At 42.4% G+C, this 18,873-nt stretch overlaps 1 protein-coding gene across 1 annotated transcript in view; it reads right to left on the bottom strand.

Annotated features, from left to right (window-relative positions):
• ROR1 (ROR family WNT receptor 1) overlaps nt 1-18,873 on the bottom strand; it is a 401,611-nt gene that overhangs the window by 35,155 nt on the left and 347,583 nt on the right. The window contains exons 5-7 of the mRNA XM_086717192.1: nt 4,693-4,820; nt 2,450-2,767; nt 405-650 (exon numbers count right to left, since the gene is read on the bottom strand). Coding sequence (XP_086573318.1) covers nt 405-650; nt 2,450-2,767; nt 4,693-4,820 — 692 coding nt within the window. The remainder of the gene's footprint in view (nt 1-404; nt 651-2,449; nt 2,768-4,692; nt 4,821-18,873) is intronic.

Raw genomic sequence — 18,873 nt, 5'->3', positions numbered from 1 at the left:
ATTTTCTTTCCACACTTCTGCAGCATAAAAGGATGACACAGAAGACACAGTTTATCTACACTCTGCCCTGGATGACTGAGTAATGGGTGCACTTGGACATGGACCATTGCTGGTAATATCTTTTACTACATAAATGACGGTGACAAGTGGTTTCACGCCTGCCCCATTTTCCCCACGAACCACAATGGTTGCAGGAATAAGGCAGTTTCCTCCCCGAGAGTGTGCATTGGTACCCTAAAAGGTGTTTTATGCAGAAACAGCAAGGTTTACGTGTCTTAGAAACCCAGTTTGAGACCAAACAAACACTATCCATCTCCTTTGCCCCTCAAAGACTCTCCTAAGGGCGGGGGTGGGGGATGGAGAGGGGATTTTTAAAGGTGACTGAATACATTAAAGGCATTTACCACATGCTGGGATGTCACACAGGTCAGACTTAAAGTTTTCATCCAAGGTGAAGCACCAGGGGGCCTCCTTCTGATTCCCCGGATTGCGGCAGTAGGAATGGCCTCCGTTCAGTTCTGGGAAACGGAGAGCGGTGAAGGTGTGCGTGTGGGGGTACTGAGAATTCCACGGCTGGCACTGGCGCCCTGATTTGGTCACGCTGACGGTCCCCCGGTAATCCACACCTGTGCTGTTATAGCACTTGTGGTCTGAAAAATAGAAGAGAAAGGCCCAAACTGAGAGCAAGAAACAGGAGATGCTGGAACTTCCAGCCAGCAGTTTCTGGAGGGAAGACGTGCAATTAAGCTCATGGCTAAGGCTTCCCTGCTGGTCAGGGGCCATGTGGGCAGTCTCCCTGCTTGCTGGGCTGGGACATAGGTCCTGCCTCACAGTTACATTCCTGGGAGGATTTAAAGCTTATGCTTCAGGAATAAAACCAGTCCTCCACATGCATTTTTAATACTGAACACAGAAAAAAAAAAAAATCAGAACTGGGGGCACAGGAGTAATTTCCTAGTGAATGGCTCAGGAAAGGTTCAAGCTGAACTGCTCTTTCCATTTCTGCTTGATGTCTTTAGACATGAATCGTGTGATAAAGAACCTAGTTCCCAGCAAATGTTCATTAGGAGCAGTGAATTATGAGTTTCTCACAGGAGTTGGGGCCACTGTGTGCTGATGCACTGGATATTCGTGGAAAGCAAATCCTCTCCCCAGGTGACCACCATGGCACTTACTTGAAAGCACTGTAAAAATCCATTAAGTTGAAATTAAAATCTGGAGGGGTAATGATAAAATAATAGTAATAATAATAGTAATGAAGATATCACTATTATTATGTGCTAAGCCTAGTTCTAAGCATTTTAGATGCATTAACTCATTTAACTAATAGAATAATATTAAATACCAAAAGGAAACTAAAAAATTACCAGTAAAACTTAACTCTAGGTAAATGGAAAATTACAGAGGAACAGAGGTGAGAAGAGAGTGGAGAGAGGCAAGCCCCATGTATATATTTTTAAAATTGTGGTACAATACACATATCGTGAAATTTACCGTTAGTGTCTTTAGAAGATTCAAAACATTGTGCAACCTTCACCACTATCTCATTCCAGAACACTTGTATATCATCTCAGAGGAAACCCTATACTCATTTAGCAGTCCCTCCCCACACCCCCTTCCTCTGGTCCCTGGCAACCACTAATCTGCTTTCTATCTCTATGGATTTGTCTTTCCTGGATATTTCATATAAAAGGAATCACACAATGGCGTCTGGCCTTTTTCACTTATGTAATACTTTTCTTAAGTTTCAGCCATGCTGTAGCATGTAACAGGATTTTATTCCTCTTTATGGATGAATAATATTTCATTCTATAGGTACACCACAATTTGTTTAGCCACTCATCCACTGCTGGACATTTGGGTTGTTTCTACCTTTTAGCCATTGTGTATAGAGCCTCTATGAACACTTAACACACAAGTTTTTGTTTGAACACCTATTTGAAATTCTCTGAGTGTCTACCCACGAGTGGCATTGCGGGGTCATACGGTAATTCTATTTAAGTCATTGAGGAACCAACAACTATATTTAAACATTTATTATCGGGGTACCTGGGTGGCTCAGTGGGTTGAGTTTCTGACTTTGGCTCAGGTTGTGATCTCCTGGTTCGTGAGTTCGACCTCCACACGGGGCTCGCTGCTGTCAGCGCAGAACCTGCCTCGGATCCCCTGTCTGTTTCTCTCTGTTCTGCCCCTGCTTGCATGCTCTCTCTCTCTCTCTCTCAAAAATAAATATTAAAAAATAAAAATAAAAATGTATTCTCTTCATGAAGCCTCTTAAAGATAGTTACTGCATGTAATCTACTGAATGCTCAGCCCCCACACAGTATTTAGCCCATCGGAAGGTAATCTGACTACCAATATGAATCATTACTACAGATAAAGGTCCAGTTTTCACTGTGCCATGGGGTTGCTGGCCCCCAGGCAGCACAGAAGGTCAAGAGTCACCTACTTTTATTTATGGGATCCGCCATGGGAATTCCAATCCGGATGCAGTTTGCGGCTTCGGGGCTCTCCGGCTGGGGGAGATCTTCACAGTTTGGTAGTTTCAGCCTCATCAGGATCATGGGATTTGATCTTGCAAAAATGTACTCTGTTTGACACAGGACGTTCTCCAGGATTTCACATTCATCGCGACACAAGTCCCGGGGCTTAGGGATGGATGAGGTTTCGTCGCAGTACGGGAAGGCATAGTGGCACAGGGAAGGAATGGCAAACTGAGAGCACTTATCAGATAAGTGGCTGGAGGTGCCAATCATGGTGAAGGCAGCTGGAAAACAAACACAGTTATTAACTCCCAGGGGCCAGGGTTTATCTCCTTCGGTTATCTAGTCAACAGATATCAGATATAAACACACACTGGAAGGAATCCGCTGTGCTCAAATAGACAAGGCCAAGAAGAGATTCAGTTCAGATGTCCAGGCAGCTTACTTTCACTGGCTTGAAAAAAAATCATTTTGACTACAAAGTTAAAAAAACAGGATTAAGTTACATATGTACCATTTCCTAATAAAAAGAATTAATTAGGTTAAAGCACAATATATTTTTCATTTTTACTACAAAGCAAAGAACTTTGTGTTTCATCCGGTACGTTTTATTAGTTTTGTGCAGCTTCTAAAACATTTGACAGCTGCAGGGCAGGACTTGCTTTATGCGGTGGCTGAGGCTGATCACAGGATTTAGATCTGTGTCTTGCCTCTGAATTGGATGACTTTGGGGAACTTGTCTAATTTCTTGTGGCTTGAATACTTTCTATTCCATCTTCTGAAAATGAGGCATTTCTCTTGGAGGTTCTCAAAAAAGCACAACTCAGTGGTTGCAGTGTGTGTATTAGTGGTCACTTAGCCTAACCTCTTATCCAGTTTGGCATCCATGTATAAAAACAGTACTAGCGTCCCTTTGCAAACCTCCATTGACAAGAGCTTCTACCTCATCATAGATGGGTGATGAAACATTTACGTTGGAACTCCCATTTATTTTTGTGAATACTTAGTGAAGAGTATGTTAAAATGTTCTTATGTTAAGTTAAAATGTGCCTTCAACAGCCCCTCCCATCAGTCCTGCTTCTGCTTTCTGGAATTTCACAGAGTCCTTCCTCCTGAGAGCCTGAGGTCTTTAGCAAGGCAACTACAACTTTCTATGGTTGCTTCTCCTGGTTGAATAGCTCCCTTGGGCCCCTCTTAGTGCCTTCAAATTCCTCATAGGACATAGTTTCTAGACTTTTTGCTGTTCTGTGTGCCTGCCTCAGGTTTGTTCTTGCCTCATAAATCCTAAGGTTGCCAGATAAATAAACTACAAGGCACTTAGTTACATTTCAATTTCAGATAAATATTTGGAACACACGCATACTAAAAAATTATCCACTGTTTATCTGAAATTAAAATATAACTGGGTGTTCTGTATTTTTATTTGCTAACACTGACAGCTTATCAGATTCTCATAAGGGCAATTTTAATGGCTTGAAAGGGTACGTGGCACTGAGGCATCACCACACTAATGCAGTAGTTCAAGGCCACTATAACCACTAGAACCAGGGGTGCAAAATTGTACAAGGTGGCCTATATTACTTCACTCCTGCATTCTAGGAAGTGCTTCACTATTAGATTCAAAAGATACTTTCAATTCAGAAAAATGAGGGGTAAAATATAGAAGGCTAGAGCAGGAAGAGACATATGATCATCTTGTCTTATCACTCACTTCACAGATGAAGAGACTTTCATGGAGAATACGAGATTTCCTCACAGTCACAGTAATGGCATCCAGAATTCTGGACTCTAAATTGTTTTAGCACTTACGGGACTTTTAGTCTACACAATGTTGTTTCCAAATAGTAAGCTCCTTGAGGGCAGAGATGTAACCTGGCTTATTCACCACACTATCGTGTCCCCAGAGCCCAGCCCAGTACCTGATATACCAGAAACACTAATAATATTTATGGAGTGTCTGAATAAATGAAAGACTTTTCAGAGCATCTTTTCCCTCTAAGAGCAATAACCTTCAATAAAGTATTGTAATGCACATTCCAGAGCACAGAGATCGTATCTCAGGCTTCTTTGTGGTCCTGCTCCTAACGCCTGTGCTTCTAACCTCCAACCCCTAACCATTTATCCTTTGTTAAAAGAAGAGCTCAAGAAAACTTTCAGTGAGAAAAATAGTTATACAAGGTATCAATACAATGTCATTGGCGTCACTTACCTGTGATCTGATTTTCTATTTCCCCTTGCATGTGCAAAGACTCCATATAGACAGTGCGGTTGCCAATAAATCTTGCACATGCAATCCCTCTGTATGGCTGACAGAATCCATCTTCTTCATACTCATCTCTAAAACCAGAGCACAGACATTAGCTGGTGCAATATATCCACATTCAGTCGGCTCTGACTGTGCAATGCGCTAAACGGTCGCTAGGGGGAGAAGCTGGGCACATTATCCCAAAGACTGGGCCGAGTCGTCAGGCTGGGCCTCAGTTCCATCCATCACTTCAAACATCTGCTGGTCACGTTGGTCAAGTTTCCTTCACCCCCAGAAAATCATTCTAAGCACAAAAATCATCCTTAAATATGGGAGAAAGCACTTTTATTTTCGCAGCTGGTGGTGGGCTGGAAGATGATGTAGTTATAAAAGTAAAGAGGAAATGAGTTGGAAATCTGGGCACATGTTCTACAGTTTTTTGTTTTTTAAGCACAGATTATTTCTGCGTCATTTGCTACAAAGGCGTGGGTGCATTATCCACAAGACCCACTCCAACTGATGTGTCAATTAGGAGGCTCCGTGGGGTGAGAAGCTGGGTGCAGCTGGAAAGAAACCAGAGGGCAGTCCAGTTATGTGGCTCCTCACTGCCTAAGACCCATTATCTCTACCCTGCAGAGAGAGGTCCAGGCAAACCGTGGATTGCACAATTTCAAGAGTCACTAAATCCCAGGAAATCTAAAGAAAATGGCAATGGAAATCTTGCTTTCATGATTCCCTGAAAACTTTTAAAACAATCTTAAATTGTTTAAAAATTTTTTCAAGTTTATTTATTTATTTTGAGCAAAAGAGAGAGAGAGTGGGGGAAGGGCAGAGAGGGGGAGTGAGAGAATCCCAAGCAGGCTCTGCACCCACCGCGCAGAGCCCAGTGTGGGGCTCGAACCCACAAACTGTGAGATCATGACCTGAGCCTAAACCAAGAGTCGGCCGCTTACCCGACTGAGCCAACCAGGCCCCAATCTTAAAAAACGTTGTTACCTCAAAATTATAATAATAAAAAGGTAGGGGGAGTAGATTTTATTCTGGAGACAAAGGGTAATGTGGCTAGTGACAGTCCCAGATAATGTGGTTAGTGACAGTGTGGCAAATGGCTAGAGATCTAAGGCTAGAAAGTAGGACCCACGATGGCAGATTCAGCCTGAAAGGATAGAGGCCATAATATCCTACAAGGGCCTACGATAAACACAAGACAACGGAGTACAGAATAGCCAGCTGCTTCTCATAAGCAGACCACAGCCAAACAAAAGGCCACCTGCTAGGCTTCTGGGCTGACTTCCACCCTGGATGCTCCTCTTGGGTTAACCTGGCTGGAACCAATACGCTGTCTGAATGAAAATATTTTTCCTCTTTGGTTTCTTCTAAGTTAAAGTACTGTAGACCAAAGTCAGGAGAATGAAATTGTCTTCCGGGGCTTAACATTGCATGTCCTTAGAATCTCTCCGAGTCCTCTGAGCTACGGTTTTCTTATCTATAAGAAGATAATAATTGACCTCTCAACCCTAGGAGTGAAAGTCATGAGGATCCTATCAAATGTAAAGGCTTTTAAAAAGTGCTATTCAGAGGTCACACATGCTTATTATTGAAGTATTTATGATTACCAAAGAAGACAGTTATTTAAAGGACAATTATTTACTAAGCTCCTACGTTGTAAAATCTACTGTGGTCAGCCTTGTGGCGCTAGACTTCACTGCTTGGGGGTTCAGTGTGGGAGTCTAGAAAGCCTGCTCTAACAGGAAACCAGGTGAAAAAAAATCTGATAAAGCTGGTCATTAAAAGCCCAGTTTCCAGTGGCTCTCTACTCCTTGTTCACTCTAACAGTCATTTTGAAAGTGGAGATGGAGAAAGTGTCTTCATTTTAGTTCCCAAAACAGTTTGTATTGCAAAGCTCTTAAAAACTTAACCTTCAAGTACACATACAAATGGATACATCATATACCTGACTTGAAGACATTGAAATTTTAATGTTGCAAAATCCTGCAAGCACTCCACATGTTTACTTTCATAAATCCTAGAGTAATGTTGAAGCCTTTTTGGCTTAAATTTTACTTGGGTTGTAAAATTAACCCCGCTTTTATTGGGTAACTAATACCATAAACCTATGGGGAGAAAGAAGTTTCTCGATGACCTAGCCCTGGATCTTGGAAACCAAAGTACTGAGACCAGAATGCACTTCCACACCACCCCCTGCTATGATGATGATGCTTTTCTATCCTTAGGCATTAGCAGAGCCCTGGACTTTTAAGGTGTCATTATGAGAACACTTCTTCCTCCCCCACGTTAAACTCTCAAGGCCTCAATTTATATCTCTTGGGAGGACAAAACCCTGGAATTACCCCCAGATATAAATCCCCAACCTACTGGGAGTTCCCATATTTTATGTGTGAGGCTTAGGCTAAACTTCTTACCACCTTTCCAGTTCAAGACTCTAAAAAGACTCTTTGAATACTTTTTTTTTTTAAATAATAAAATGGAATGCAATTCCTTGGCTGCATATTTCTTATCAAGGGCTTAGAGCTGCAGGTGTAGTGAATTTTTGACTGCACCCAGAATTCCTGATATTCTGACCGGTCTCTTAGAAACAGATATGAAAAGCAAAGCAAAACAAACAAACAAACAAACAAAAACCCAGTATGTAATGTCATCTGCTAGGGAGTAGTTCTCAGCCCTGGCTGCTGGGAAGAATCTCCTCAGAAAGCTTTCAAAAATACCAACGCCTAAGCCCCACCTCAGACCTATTAAATCATACTCTCTGGGGATGCAGCGTAGTACGCATGCTTTTAAAGAAGCTCTCAGGTGATTTGAATGTGGTTGAGAACCACAGAACTAGAAAAACAAACCTCTATTAAGTGTCTGCCACTCTGTGCTGGGTACTATGCTAAGTGCTTTCTTCCAAGTAGCTCCTTCTGTGGTATCATTATCCTTATCTTACAGAGGGAGAGATTCAAGTTCACAGGAGCCACTGGCTCAAATTCACAAAGCCAGTTATTGGTGATTGGTGCAGAAAGGATTTAAACTTAAAGAGCAAGCTCAAGCCATGACACCGTGTTGTTCGATCTACAATGATGTTCTGCTTTTCAATACTACTTTTACTTACATCAGCCTAATTATAAATAAGAGACTTTAAAATGAGCCTTTATTCTGTGCCAGAAACTGTGAAGTTTCACTGGCATATAGAATTGATATTAGGCCACTTAATCCTGACAACGATCTTATAAAAAAGGTGAAGGTGTGATCATTCCCACTTCACAGATGAGAAAACTGAGGGTCAGAAAGAGCGAAGACCTGGTGTAAATTTACACAGCAAGCAGAAGAGCTAGATTTGCCCCAAACTAGTGCTTGCAACCATAGTATACAACTTTTCTCTGAACAGTTTGATTATAAAAGTTTTTGCACTGCTTACAAGGGCTTTCTGCTGTGAAGATGTTTTGGTGTCTGCTTAGGTGGCAAAAAGGCTTTCTTTTAAACATAGAGTCACAGTCACCTTTCCTGCTTTCCAAAGAGGGGAACCAATGCTCCTCCAACATTCATGAAAAGCTCTCTGCTTTTCATCAGCTCTCTGCTTTTCTCCAGCTCACACTTCTTTCATCATTAATGTCCTCCATGCTTAGCAAATTAAAAACACAGAGCACAAGGCAGCAAACGTGCAAGGGCACTTGCAATGAGCGTGCCTGAGACTGCGTTCTTTCTGCACGGAAGAAGAGTGCATTGTGACAGGGAAAATGGAATTTTGCACAAGTGCCACCTACCTCACCATGATGTCAAGATGCAGGGGAGCTTTGTGATGGGGACTCAAGTTTCTCATAAAGGTAATTTAGTTATCACATTGCCAACCCCTGTAGCCTTCTAAGTTCACTGTCATGTGATAGGCAAGAGCAGACCCAGTTTGCCTTCACCTCCAGGGTCTCCCCAAGGGGCCTATGAGGGATGGTCATATAGGGCTAAAAGTGACCACGACCAACATGGCAGCAGTAGGGGTATCCATCCAGGACCCACTGGAAACCCAGGAAAGGGAAATGCTACCACTGCAACTGACAACCCAAGGGCGCTTTACAGCTTTAGAAATTCCTGGCCCAATTTCTCAGGTCAGTGACTAAAGCAGAGAACTCTAAAGGTAGAAAAAGCACGTTGTATGATATGGGACATTTGGAGACTATCTGTAGTTTGGGGAGCAGAGAGAAGGAAAGGGGGAGAAAGGATTGGTGGTAGATGGGGTAGGGGGACTGAAAAGATGCAGAATACCCCAAACTGATGCCTAAATGGAGTTGTGCCAATCTTGGACTATGAGAGGCCCATGACTACTCTTCTCAGAGCTTCTAGGGAGGGCAGTGTCCAGGCTCTCAGAAGGCTGCCTCAATTTAAGGGACACAAGAGGACAAACTCAGTGGTTGTCCTACACCTATGATTTAAAAAGAAACCCTGAAATATGACTGCAAAACCTGACAAAATTCAAATGAAGTCTGTAGATTAGTTTGTATCATACCAACAGTAATTTCTTACTTTTGGTGATCGCACTATGTTTATGCAAGACGTCAACATTGGGGGGAATGAGATGAAGGACATATGGAAACTCTCTGTACTATTTTAGCAAATTTTCTTAAATAAAAAATATTCCAAAATAAAAAGTAAAAAAAAAGAAGTCTTACAGGATGGGAGAGGGGTGGGAACCTTACTGTGTGTAGACAGAACTGGAGATGTGGTGGGGTGAGGAGTTTAGGAAGGCCATCAGATGAGCTCATTGAATCTTTTTAAAAAAATTTTTTTAATGTTTATTCATTTTTGAGAGACAGAGACGGAGCACGAGTGGGGGAGGGGCAGAGAGAGGGAGACACAAAATCCAAAGCAGGCTCCAGGCTCTGACCTGTCAGCACAGAGCCTGACGTGGGGCTCAGACTCACGACACGAGATCATGACCAGAGCCGAGGTCGGACACCCAACTGACTGAGCCACCCAGGCGCCCCATTGTTTAATTTTTATACTAACCTTATATCACGCCTTCTGGGTCTATCCCTGGGTAGCTGAATTCCCATCACTAAAAATTCACTTACTTGCGTGAGGCTTGGCCTACTTCTAAATTCCAACGCTTCCAGGAGAGATGACCTATTTGGTCAGGAAGCCCTTAGTGTAGACTGATATTTGCTAGCTGTTGTGGGCACTTCCTGCAGCCTAGCAAGGAAGGCTGGGGCAACCGATGAGAGGTCCGTGTGTGGAAGACGAAGGCAATCTTCCCTGACTTTCCACTTAGATCTGGGCCTAGCTTCATGCCAGCATGACGGAGAAGACAGGCTGGGGATGGAGGGTGTGGGACTCATCAATACAGGGCATCTCTGTCCTCTGGTTCATTATTCACTTTGTCACTCAGTGATCTTTTCAAACATAGACCCAATCAGGTCATTTCCTGCCTAAAATTCTAGTTTCCCACTCACTTCAGTTTCCTGACTGCAGCACACAAGGCCCTTCATAATCTAGTTGCTCCCTAGTTTTTCAGTCTCACTCCTGCTAATCAACCTATGAACCTGATGATATTTGTCACATGAATGACTTTGCTAGTCTCAAAACAGGGAAGGCAATTTGCTATTCCTCTGGCTTGGCTTATTTTCTTCCTGAGGCCTGGAATGCCTTCTACCCTCTTTTCATCTTGTGAATGCCTTCTTGTCTTCAAGATCCAGATGCTAAGTACCCCCATGAAAATGAGTCACTGACCATCCCCCCACCTCCCCAGCCAGTGTCTTTATCACACCCCTCCCACACACCTCTGACTCCACATTATGTCTGTCTGTTTAGTGTCCACGACTCTAAGGCAAAGACCATGTCTGATTCAGCTTCCCTCCTCGAGGCCCCTCGCATAGCACACACCTCAGGAAACACTTGCTGAATGAGGCAGAGGCTGCTGCTAAGAACTGTCCTCCTCCAGATCTTCAGAAGTAGAAAAAATGGCCTGTTGCCTGACCATCAACCACTGAAACAGATGTAATAGATGTGGGGCTGTCCCAGGCTGGCCCAGTGACATGCCTGAGGCACCCTCCAAACTGGGAGCCACTTTCTTCTTTATCAGATTTTACACAGCAGCATGGGCAGGCCTAATAGACTTTTTGATGAGTTAGGCCCTAAACAGTTCCCTTTTGGAGTAATAAGACCAGTTAAAATGCATGTCTCTCCTTAGTGGGAAGAGAATGGATGTAAAGGTATCTTGCTAACTATAAAATCTTACTCAGGGTGCCTGGGTGACTCAGTGGGTTAAGCATCCAACTCTTGATTTCGGCTCAGGTCATGATCTCATGGTTCGTGAGTTGGAGCCCTGTATCAGACTCTGCACTGACAGTGCAGAGCCTGCTTGGGATTCTCTGTCTTCTTCTCTCTCTGCCCCTTCCCCACTCTCACTCTCTCTCTCTCAAAATAAACAAATAAACTTAAAAAGGATCTTACTCAAATAAAAAAATAGTAAGCAGGTATTCAAACAAATACCAATATACAAATGTTCACAGCAGCACTATTCATAATAGTCAAAAAGTGGAAACAACTCCAAATGCTCATCCCCAGGTGCAGGGATAGACAAAATGTGAGTAGATACATGCAACAGATTATCATTCAGCTATAAAAAAAGGAATGGAGAACCGAGACATGCTACAACGTGGAAGAATCCTAAAAGCATTACGCTAAGTGAGATAAGCCAGACAAGAAAGGCCACATATTTTACGATCCCATTTATATGAAATGTCCAGAATACATAAATTCATAGAGACAGAAAGCAGAATGGTGGTTCCTACGTGGGGAGGGAGCAATAGGGAGTAACTACTTAATAGGTACGGAGTTTTATTTTGCTATGAGGAAAATACATATATTTTTTTAATTTGAGGGGTGGGGGAATGAGTGGGGGAGAGGGACAGAGGGAGAGAGAGAAAATCTCAAGCAGGCTCCACACTCACCTCAGAACCCAATACAGAGCTAAATCCCATGACCCTGAGATCATGACCTGAGCCGAATTCAAGAGTGCGAGGCTCAATTGACTGAGCCACCCAGGCACCCTGATATGATGAAAATATTATGATACTAGATAAGCAGTAGCAGTTACACAACATTGTGAAGGTGCTAATGAAGGTGCCAATGGCTCATTTTAAAATGGTTAATTTTAGGGGGGCCTGGGTGGCTCAGTCAGTTGAGTGTCTGACTTCAGCTCAGGTCATGGTACTGAGGTTCATGGCTTCAAGCCCTGTGTTGGGCTCTGTGCTGACAGCTCAGAGCCTGGAGTCTGCTTCAGATTCTGTGTCTCCCTCTCTCTCTCGCTCTCTGCCCCTCCCCCACTCGTGCTCTGTCTCTGTCTCTCTCACTCAAAAACAAATGAATAAACATTTAAAAAAAGGTTAATTTTAAGGATATGTGAATTTCACCTCAATTAAAAAAATTGTTTCTATATATCCAAGGGACAAGGTTGAGGCACCTTGGGAGCGGGCCAATGGTTGGAATTTCAAGCTTCAGTTCTGGGGAGAAGTTTTGCAGACCGGCTTTGCGGGTCGCTTCCAAGCAGACTAATCTGCTGTAAGCACTGGCAGTTTACACAGCATCAGCAGGTTTCTTTGTTCTGATTCTCATGGCTCTTCAACTGGAATGCCAAGAGGGTGGCCCACAAGCCCGCAGCCTCATGTATACAGACTGCAGTGAATGAAATAATCCAACACTTTTGAATATACCCCACTCAGTCCCTCTTAAGAGCTCCATTTTGAGCCATGAAGAAGAAATCACATCAAGCTGCCGGTCCTCAAAGCTCTGAATTTTCGTTTGAAGGAAAGCTATCACACAGCTCCAAGTAGTCCTGGGTGTATTATAGTATCCCCAGGTGTGCTCCAGTGAGCAGTTTAGCAAAGTGTGCGTTATTTTCTCTCGTTTGGGTACTAATTTCTTTTTTTTCCCTCCATCTATCTAGTATCAAAACATTTTCATCATTGCTAAAATAAATCTCCATACTCATTTAGTAGTTACTCCCCATGTCTCCCTCTCCCCAGCTCCTGGTAACCATCAATCTGCTTTCTGTCTCTATGAAATTACCTATTCTGGAGAAGCAAAAATAACTTACCAGTGCCTGCCCCAAAGACCATCAAGGCCATAGGTAGCTGGAAAGTGTCCCTTATAAAATTTGTAAATCAGGGCACATATTAGCTACTCAGTTAAAGCATAGCCATGGCAGATCCACACATCATGCCCCCCAGGCCCAGCTCTAATAACTGGGTACAAAGTTTCCCATCTCAGAAATAGGGTACTCCCTTGGGGGGTACAGTCACATCTCTTAAAGGTGAAAATCCACTGTCATTTATTTAAAATGGGGAGGAATACATATACAATAAAGAATCCAAGTAAAGAATACAAAATGATTCTAATATGGATAAATGATCAGAGACACGGAAACTTTAAGAATGAATTAGAATCTGATGCGGTCTAAAAGTTATACCTCTTCAAAAATACTTCCTTCTGTTTCCTTAGAAGCCTGGGCCATGAAGCGTCCTTGGTTAACTGCAAACCAGGAGGTAGGAAAATAATTTAATTTTTATTAGTTATATCTACCCATCCTCAGAGGAGGGGCATCAGGACAAACACAGGTAGAGACATGGAATGAGTTGGTGGGAATGAAGGAGAGAAAGTGAGAGTCTTGGAAAGGGAGCTGTCTGGAGAGCCAAGAGTAGACTTTACCTCAGGCTGGCTGTGACTGAGATTACAGGTTAAATATGTGATTCCAAACTTAATTTAGATACTATGTTCTCTAAAGACCAACCTGTAAGTGGTCATCAAAGAGGGCAATGCGTTAACAGAGTTGACCTTTAAGGTCAGCTTTGAAAGTAAACCAGCCAATCCAGACCCATCAACCCAGAGGGGCCACGACTCACAGAGAGGACCTCAATCTAGAAGGCTGAGAACTCACCTAACTCTTAACGTCCCTTCTTCTCTCCCTGGAACACCTCTGTGAGCACAAGAAATTCTGAGGTGACTGTGTTGGGTATCCTGTGCTGTTTCCCACACCTGGACACCAACAATTGTTAACACTAATTTCCTCACCAAGCGTCCCTCACTCTTTCTCACACCACTTTTCGGCTTTAAAAAATTAAATTTTAAAAGTTTTTTTTTCTTGGCCATGAACCATTAAAACAAACAGATGAATAATGTTCTGTCATAGTTTCCAGAGCAGCACATAATAGTTCCTTGTGTCCAACTTAGAAATGGGAAGGTATTGGCTTTGCTTCATAGCGATGTTTGAAAATGCAAGGGTTGCATTTCACTTTGGAAAAGGAGCAGAATTACCCAGGCTTATATCTCACAAATGTAATGTGAGGGAAAATTATGCATGTAATATATTCTATTCCTATTTAGACACACATTTGAAATGATAGGACTGCCCTGTTACCTATTTGTAAGGATATAAAGATCACTAATAAAAAGAATGAGTGATTTTTGCCTTCTCCTATTTACTGAGGCTTTTGTGGTAGGTTAGACTGGGGTGTTTTTACTTTTCCTCCTGTGAAGGGTCTACTTTGCCCCTAACCTTAGGCTGGAGCTGTGAATGCATCGGTGGGACTTGGAGCCCCCAGTTCAGCCCCCATTCACACCCCCCAAGTTCTCATTAGAAACTCTTTGGATGTTCTTTGTCAGTTCTCCAAATATCAGGCCCTCAAATAACCCCTAAATTTGCCCATTGAGAATAAAAGGAGTTTAGAATAATATGAAATTCACACATACCAATCTGGTCAGATTTTCTACCACAAATGTTATTAAGATTGCTTTGATTTGTTTTTCACTTTCCTTTTATGCCTTTGGCCATGGATTGAAAAAAGAAGAGGTCTGTGGAAAGAGTGGTAAAGGGAATTTAGGGACTGCTTAGAAGGGTTTAATTTCATATTGCTACTCAGAAGTGGGGTGAAACCCAATCCCCAGTTCTTGCTGTTCTGTTTCCGCTCAGCTTTGTTTCCTATCCCTTCTGTGGATGGCAGTTATGGAAGACTACCAGCCTCCATAAAAAGCAATGGTGGGTTTAATGCTGCCCCCAACCCCCAACCCAAAATAAGGCAATCAGAGGTGCCCATGGCAGGCCTAGAATCTTACACATTAAAAATATTGTAGTAGAGGCAGAAATTCATGTTAATGTAAGGATTGATTTGTGATGCACCAAATGGGAATATAGTTATTAGACAAGCGGTATCCATTAGACTATATATAGGTCTCTGGAAAAGAATTGTTAAATCCAATGGGTTATTCAAGGAGGAATGTGGAATAGGGGTGGAATTTGTGGGGGGGGGAGGGGCACTCATATTTTTGGCATTCCAGATACAAACAATATAATCCCTGTTCACTAGGATTCTACAATCTAGTAGAAGAGAAATTTAAGTGTGATAAATACAGTCTCTGTTCCCCTTTCCTTCCTTCCTCCTGTTCTCTTTCCATTCCTCCTCCTTTTCAACCAACAAGTTTGTTGAAGTGCTGAGTTAAGAACCAATGAAGGGGCATTCAATTAAGACTCCACCTTCTGGAGGTGATAGCTTAAAAGACGAATAATTCAACAAATCATGGATTAAATACAATTGGCCCTTGAACAACACAGGGGCTGGGGAGTTGAAAATCTGTGTATAACTTTTGATTCCCCCAAAACTTAACTACTAATAGCCTACTGATGACCAGAAACCTCACTGATAACATAAACAGTGAATTAACACATATTTTATATGTTATAGGTGTTATATATTATATTTTTATAATAAAGTAAGCTGGAGAAAACATTATTAAGAAAATCATAATGAAGAGAAAATACATTTATAGTAGTGTACTATATTTATTGAAAATAACATGCCTAGAAGTGGCCCACAGTACAAACCTGCATTGTTCAAGGGTCAACTGTGGTAGGCTAGCCGAGGTAAGTGTAGTCAGAGGCAGAGTACAGCTAAATGGGAATAATAGGACATGAGAGGCAGGATGAGTCCAAGGGTCAGGTCTTAACCTGTGGAGTCTGGGCAAGTAAAGAGGTTCATCATTCCATTACCTTCTCTGTGCACTCAAATCTTGGATTTTATCTTGAAAACAAAGGGACACAACCAAGTGATGTGATTAGTGACAGTGTGGCAATGAAGGGACTGGAGATCTAAGGTTGCAGATTATTGTCTAAGATTGTAGACTCAGCTTGAAAGGACAGGAGCCGTAACCTCCTACAAGGACCTGCAATAAACCCAAGACACAGAGTACAGAACATCCAGCTGTTTGGATGGAAAGAGCTGAGCCTGCATCAGAGGTGGCAGAAAATGATACAAGACTGCTGGAAGAGTTGGTGTGATAGGAAACTATGAACTCGGGCAGGTGCCATACCCGTAGCTGTCCCCTGGGCTTACCAACTCATGGAATCATTCAGTTGGAATGGGACTTTGTAGGCCTTTGGTCGACCCTTTCTAAAGTTGAAAGAACCAAGAGTAAGTGGCTGTGTGAGTTGACCAAGTTCACCAAGTAGTTAGACAGAGTGCAGTGTAGTAGAAAGGGCAGGGCTTTGGGGACCCACAAAATACTGGGTTCAATCCTAACAGCTTCTTTCTAGCTGTGTGTGGCCTTGGGCTAGGTATGAAATCTCTCTGAGCTTCTGTCTCCATAACTATTAAGCTGACATATTAAATAAGGTAACGTATACAAAGTATCTGCTTATAGATAGTTGCTTATAAAGTATAATAAGGTCCCTTTCTATTTTACTTATTCTAGAAATATGTACTGATTTGCTTACTATATACCAGGCACTGTTCTAAACACTGGAGAGAAGAAAGCAGACAAAACTTCCCACCCATGTCATGCTTACATTGACTTAGATTTCTAGCTGGAAGTTCTTTATCTGATTCCTTTTTAATAATTTGTATCTTTCATTTCCTTCTCATTGTACCAAAGATTAATCATGTGTAAGATTATGCATGTGTCTGAATTCTGTGGACATGCTGGGGGCAGAAGTAAGTATGGCTTATGAAGTCAAAGAGGCCTTAGGGAAGAGAAGTTTGATTAAACTGCCACTCCTGCCTGCACTTCGCCTGACCCCTAAACTGCCTCCCATCCTGTTACAGTGGATGGGCCCTCTGAGCTCCATTCTAAGTCCCAACCATTGACTTGCATGGGTGGATCTCACCCCTTCTCGCCTACTCATGGGCATGGTTCTGGCAATTGTTCCTTTTCTCTGTTTGTCACCATTTCTCCCCATCTCTATTGGACCATTCCCATGAATACACCAATGTGCTATAATATCTCCCATTTTTAAAGCAAATTCTTTTTAGATTGTGTTCTGCTCAGCTGCCTCCACATTTTTCTGCTCTCTTTAATAATAATATTTCTCTCAACTGAGATACCTGCACCTGTTTCCCCCAGTTCTTCCATTTGCTCTTGGATCTACCCTTTGCCTTGCCATTCCACTGAAAGAGGTCTTGTCAAGGTCAACAACCTCCATGTTACTAAAATCCAATAGTAAACTTCCAGTCTTTATTGACCTAGCAGCAGCATTTCACACGGCTCATCACTCCTTGAAACACTTTCCTTCACTTGACTTCCAGGACAAGGTTCTCTCTTGGTTTTCCTCTTCTCTGCCTGTGCCTTCTTAGTCGCCTTCACTAGCTCAAGATTCCATTCAACTGAGAGCCCTAGGCTCAGTTTTCAGACCTCTTCCTTCTACTGTCACTCCCTACCTGATCTTCCCATCTCCTACCTTTAAATTACCATTTCTGTGCTGATGAATCCCTAATTCATATCTCTAGCTAAGAATAATCTCTGAACTTCAGCCTCCATATCTCCACTTGGGTATCTAAAAAGGATTCAAACCCTGCATGTCTAAAATTAGACTCTTTATTTTCCTCAAAGACCATTCTTGAGTTCTTTCTACATCCCAGTAAATAATAATTCCTTCTTCCCAACTGGTCACAGCAAAAACTTTTGAGTTCTCCTTGACTCTACACTTTCCTTCATAATCCTTATCCAGACTATCAGCTCATGTTTTCACTTCCTTCAAATTTTATGCCAAACTCATCTTTACTGTTACTCTCTGGTTCAGGCCACCATTACCTCCACAAGATCTTTTCTAACAGCATCACAACTAGTCTTTCTATTCATATTCTTGGCCTATTCTCCACATGGCAGGTGGAGGGAATCCTTGTAGGACATAAACCAATTCATTTCCTTCCTCTGCTTAAACTCCTCCAATGGCTTCCCTTCTCATGCTAAGTAAAACTGGAGTCATTACAACATCCCGACATAGTCTTCTGCTACCCCCACCATTTCTCTGACCTCATGCCTATCACATTCCCTCTTGTCCTTACCTAAATGATTATTACCCGTTGCACTTAGTATCATCGGATATATGCTATACTAAACATTTTTGTTTATTGTTTATATACAAACTTTGTGAGGATAGGAACTTTGCTTGGTCACTGCTATGTCCCTATTGTGCCTAGAAAAGTGTCAAGTTGTTGACAAATTTTTTAAAAAAAATTTAATGAGTGAATTAAATCTCCCTCACTTTTAATTTTAACTTCTGGGTGGTGGCTGCAAAGAGGGAACCTGAGTTCATCTAACAACATGAAATTTACAGCCAGTTTTTCTACTTTCCCTGTCAGGCCACTCAGCCTCTCCATGAATTTAGTTCTGCTGAATGGAAGGAACAAAGAAGACAAGAAGATGAAAAGGGGCAGCCTTTAAGAGTGGCAACATTCTAACTTGAAAACTAAATTGGCTTCCAAAGCGCTTCTTGAATTTGAGCCCCCTCCTCCCTCCTGGCTCAGGTGCCCACCACTCCTCAGCTGACTCACCACCACAGTCCCTTGATTGGGATGTCAGCCTCCAGTCTTCTACTCTTCCCATCCACCCTCTATGAGGCTGCCAAGGGGTCATGTAAAATGGAAATCTGTGTCATCTCTGCGGCTGACACTCTCCATAAACCACATTGCCATCCTCAGGTACACAATAGATATTGGTCACTTCAATGAATATAGGATGAGAAGGCCACAAACAAACTTCTTAGCTAGTCCAGTTTTCAAGTAACAATGTTTTTTTCCCCCTTCTTTATTTCTCCCACCTGCTTTTACAAGTTATTAAGATTCTTCTCTGAGTTCAATGATATTCTCAGCTTTGAGGTAGATTTAA

The sequence above is a fragment of the Puma concolor genome, chromosome C1 (assembly GCF_028749965.1).
Source record: "Puma concolor isolate L17-30 chromosome C1, mPumCon1.1.hap2, whole genome shotgun sequence".
Classification (NCBI taxonomy): Eukaryota; Metazoa; Chordata; class Mammalia; order Carnivora; family Felidae; genus Puma; species Puma concolor.
This window is presented reverse-complemented; position numbering and strand designations above follow the sequence as displayed.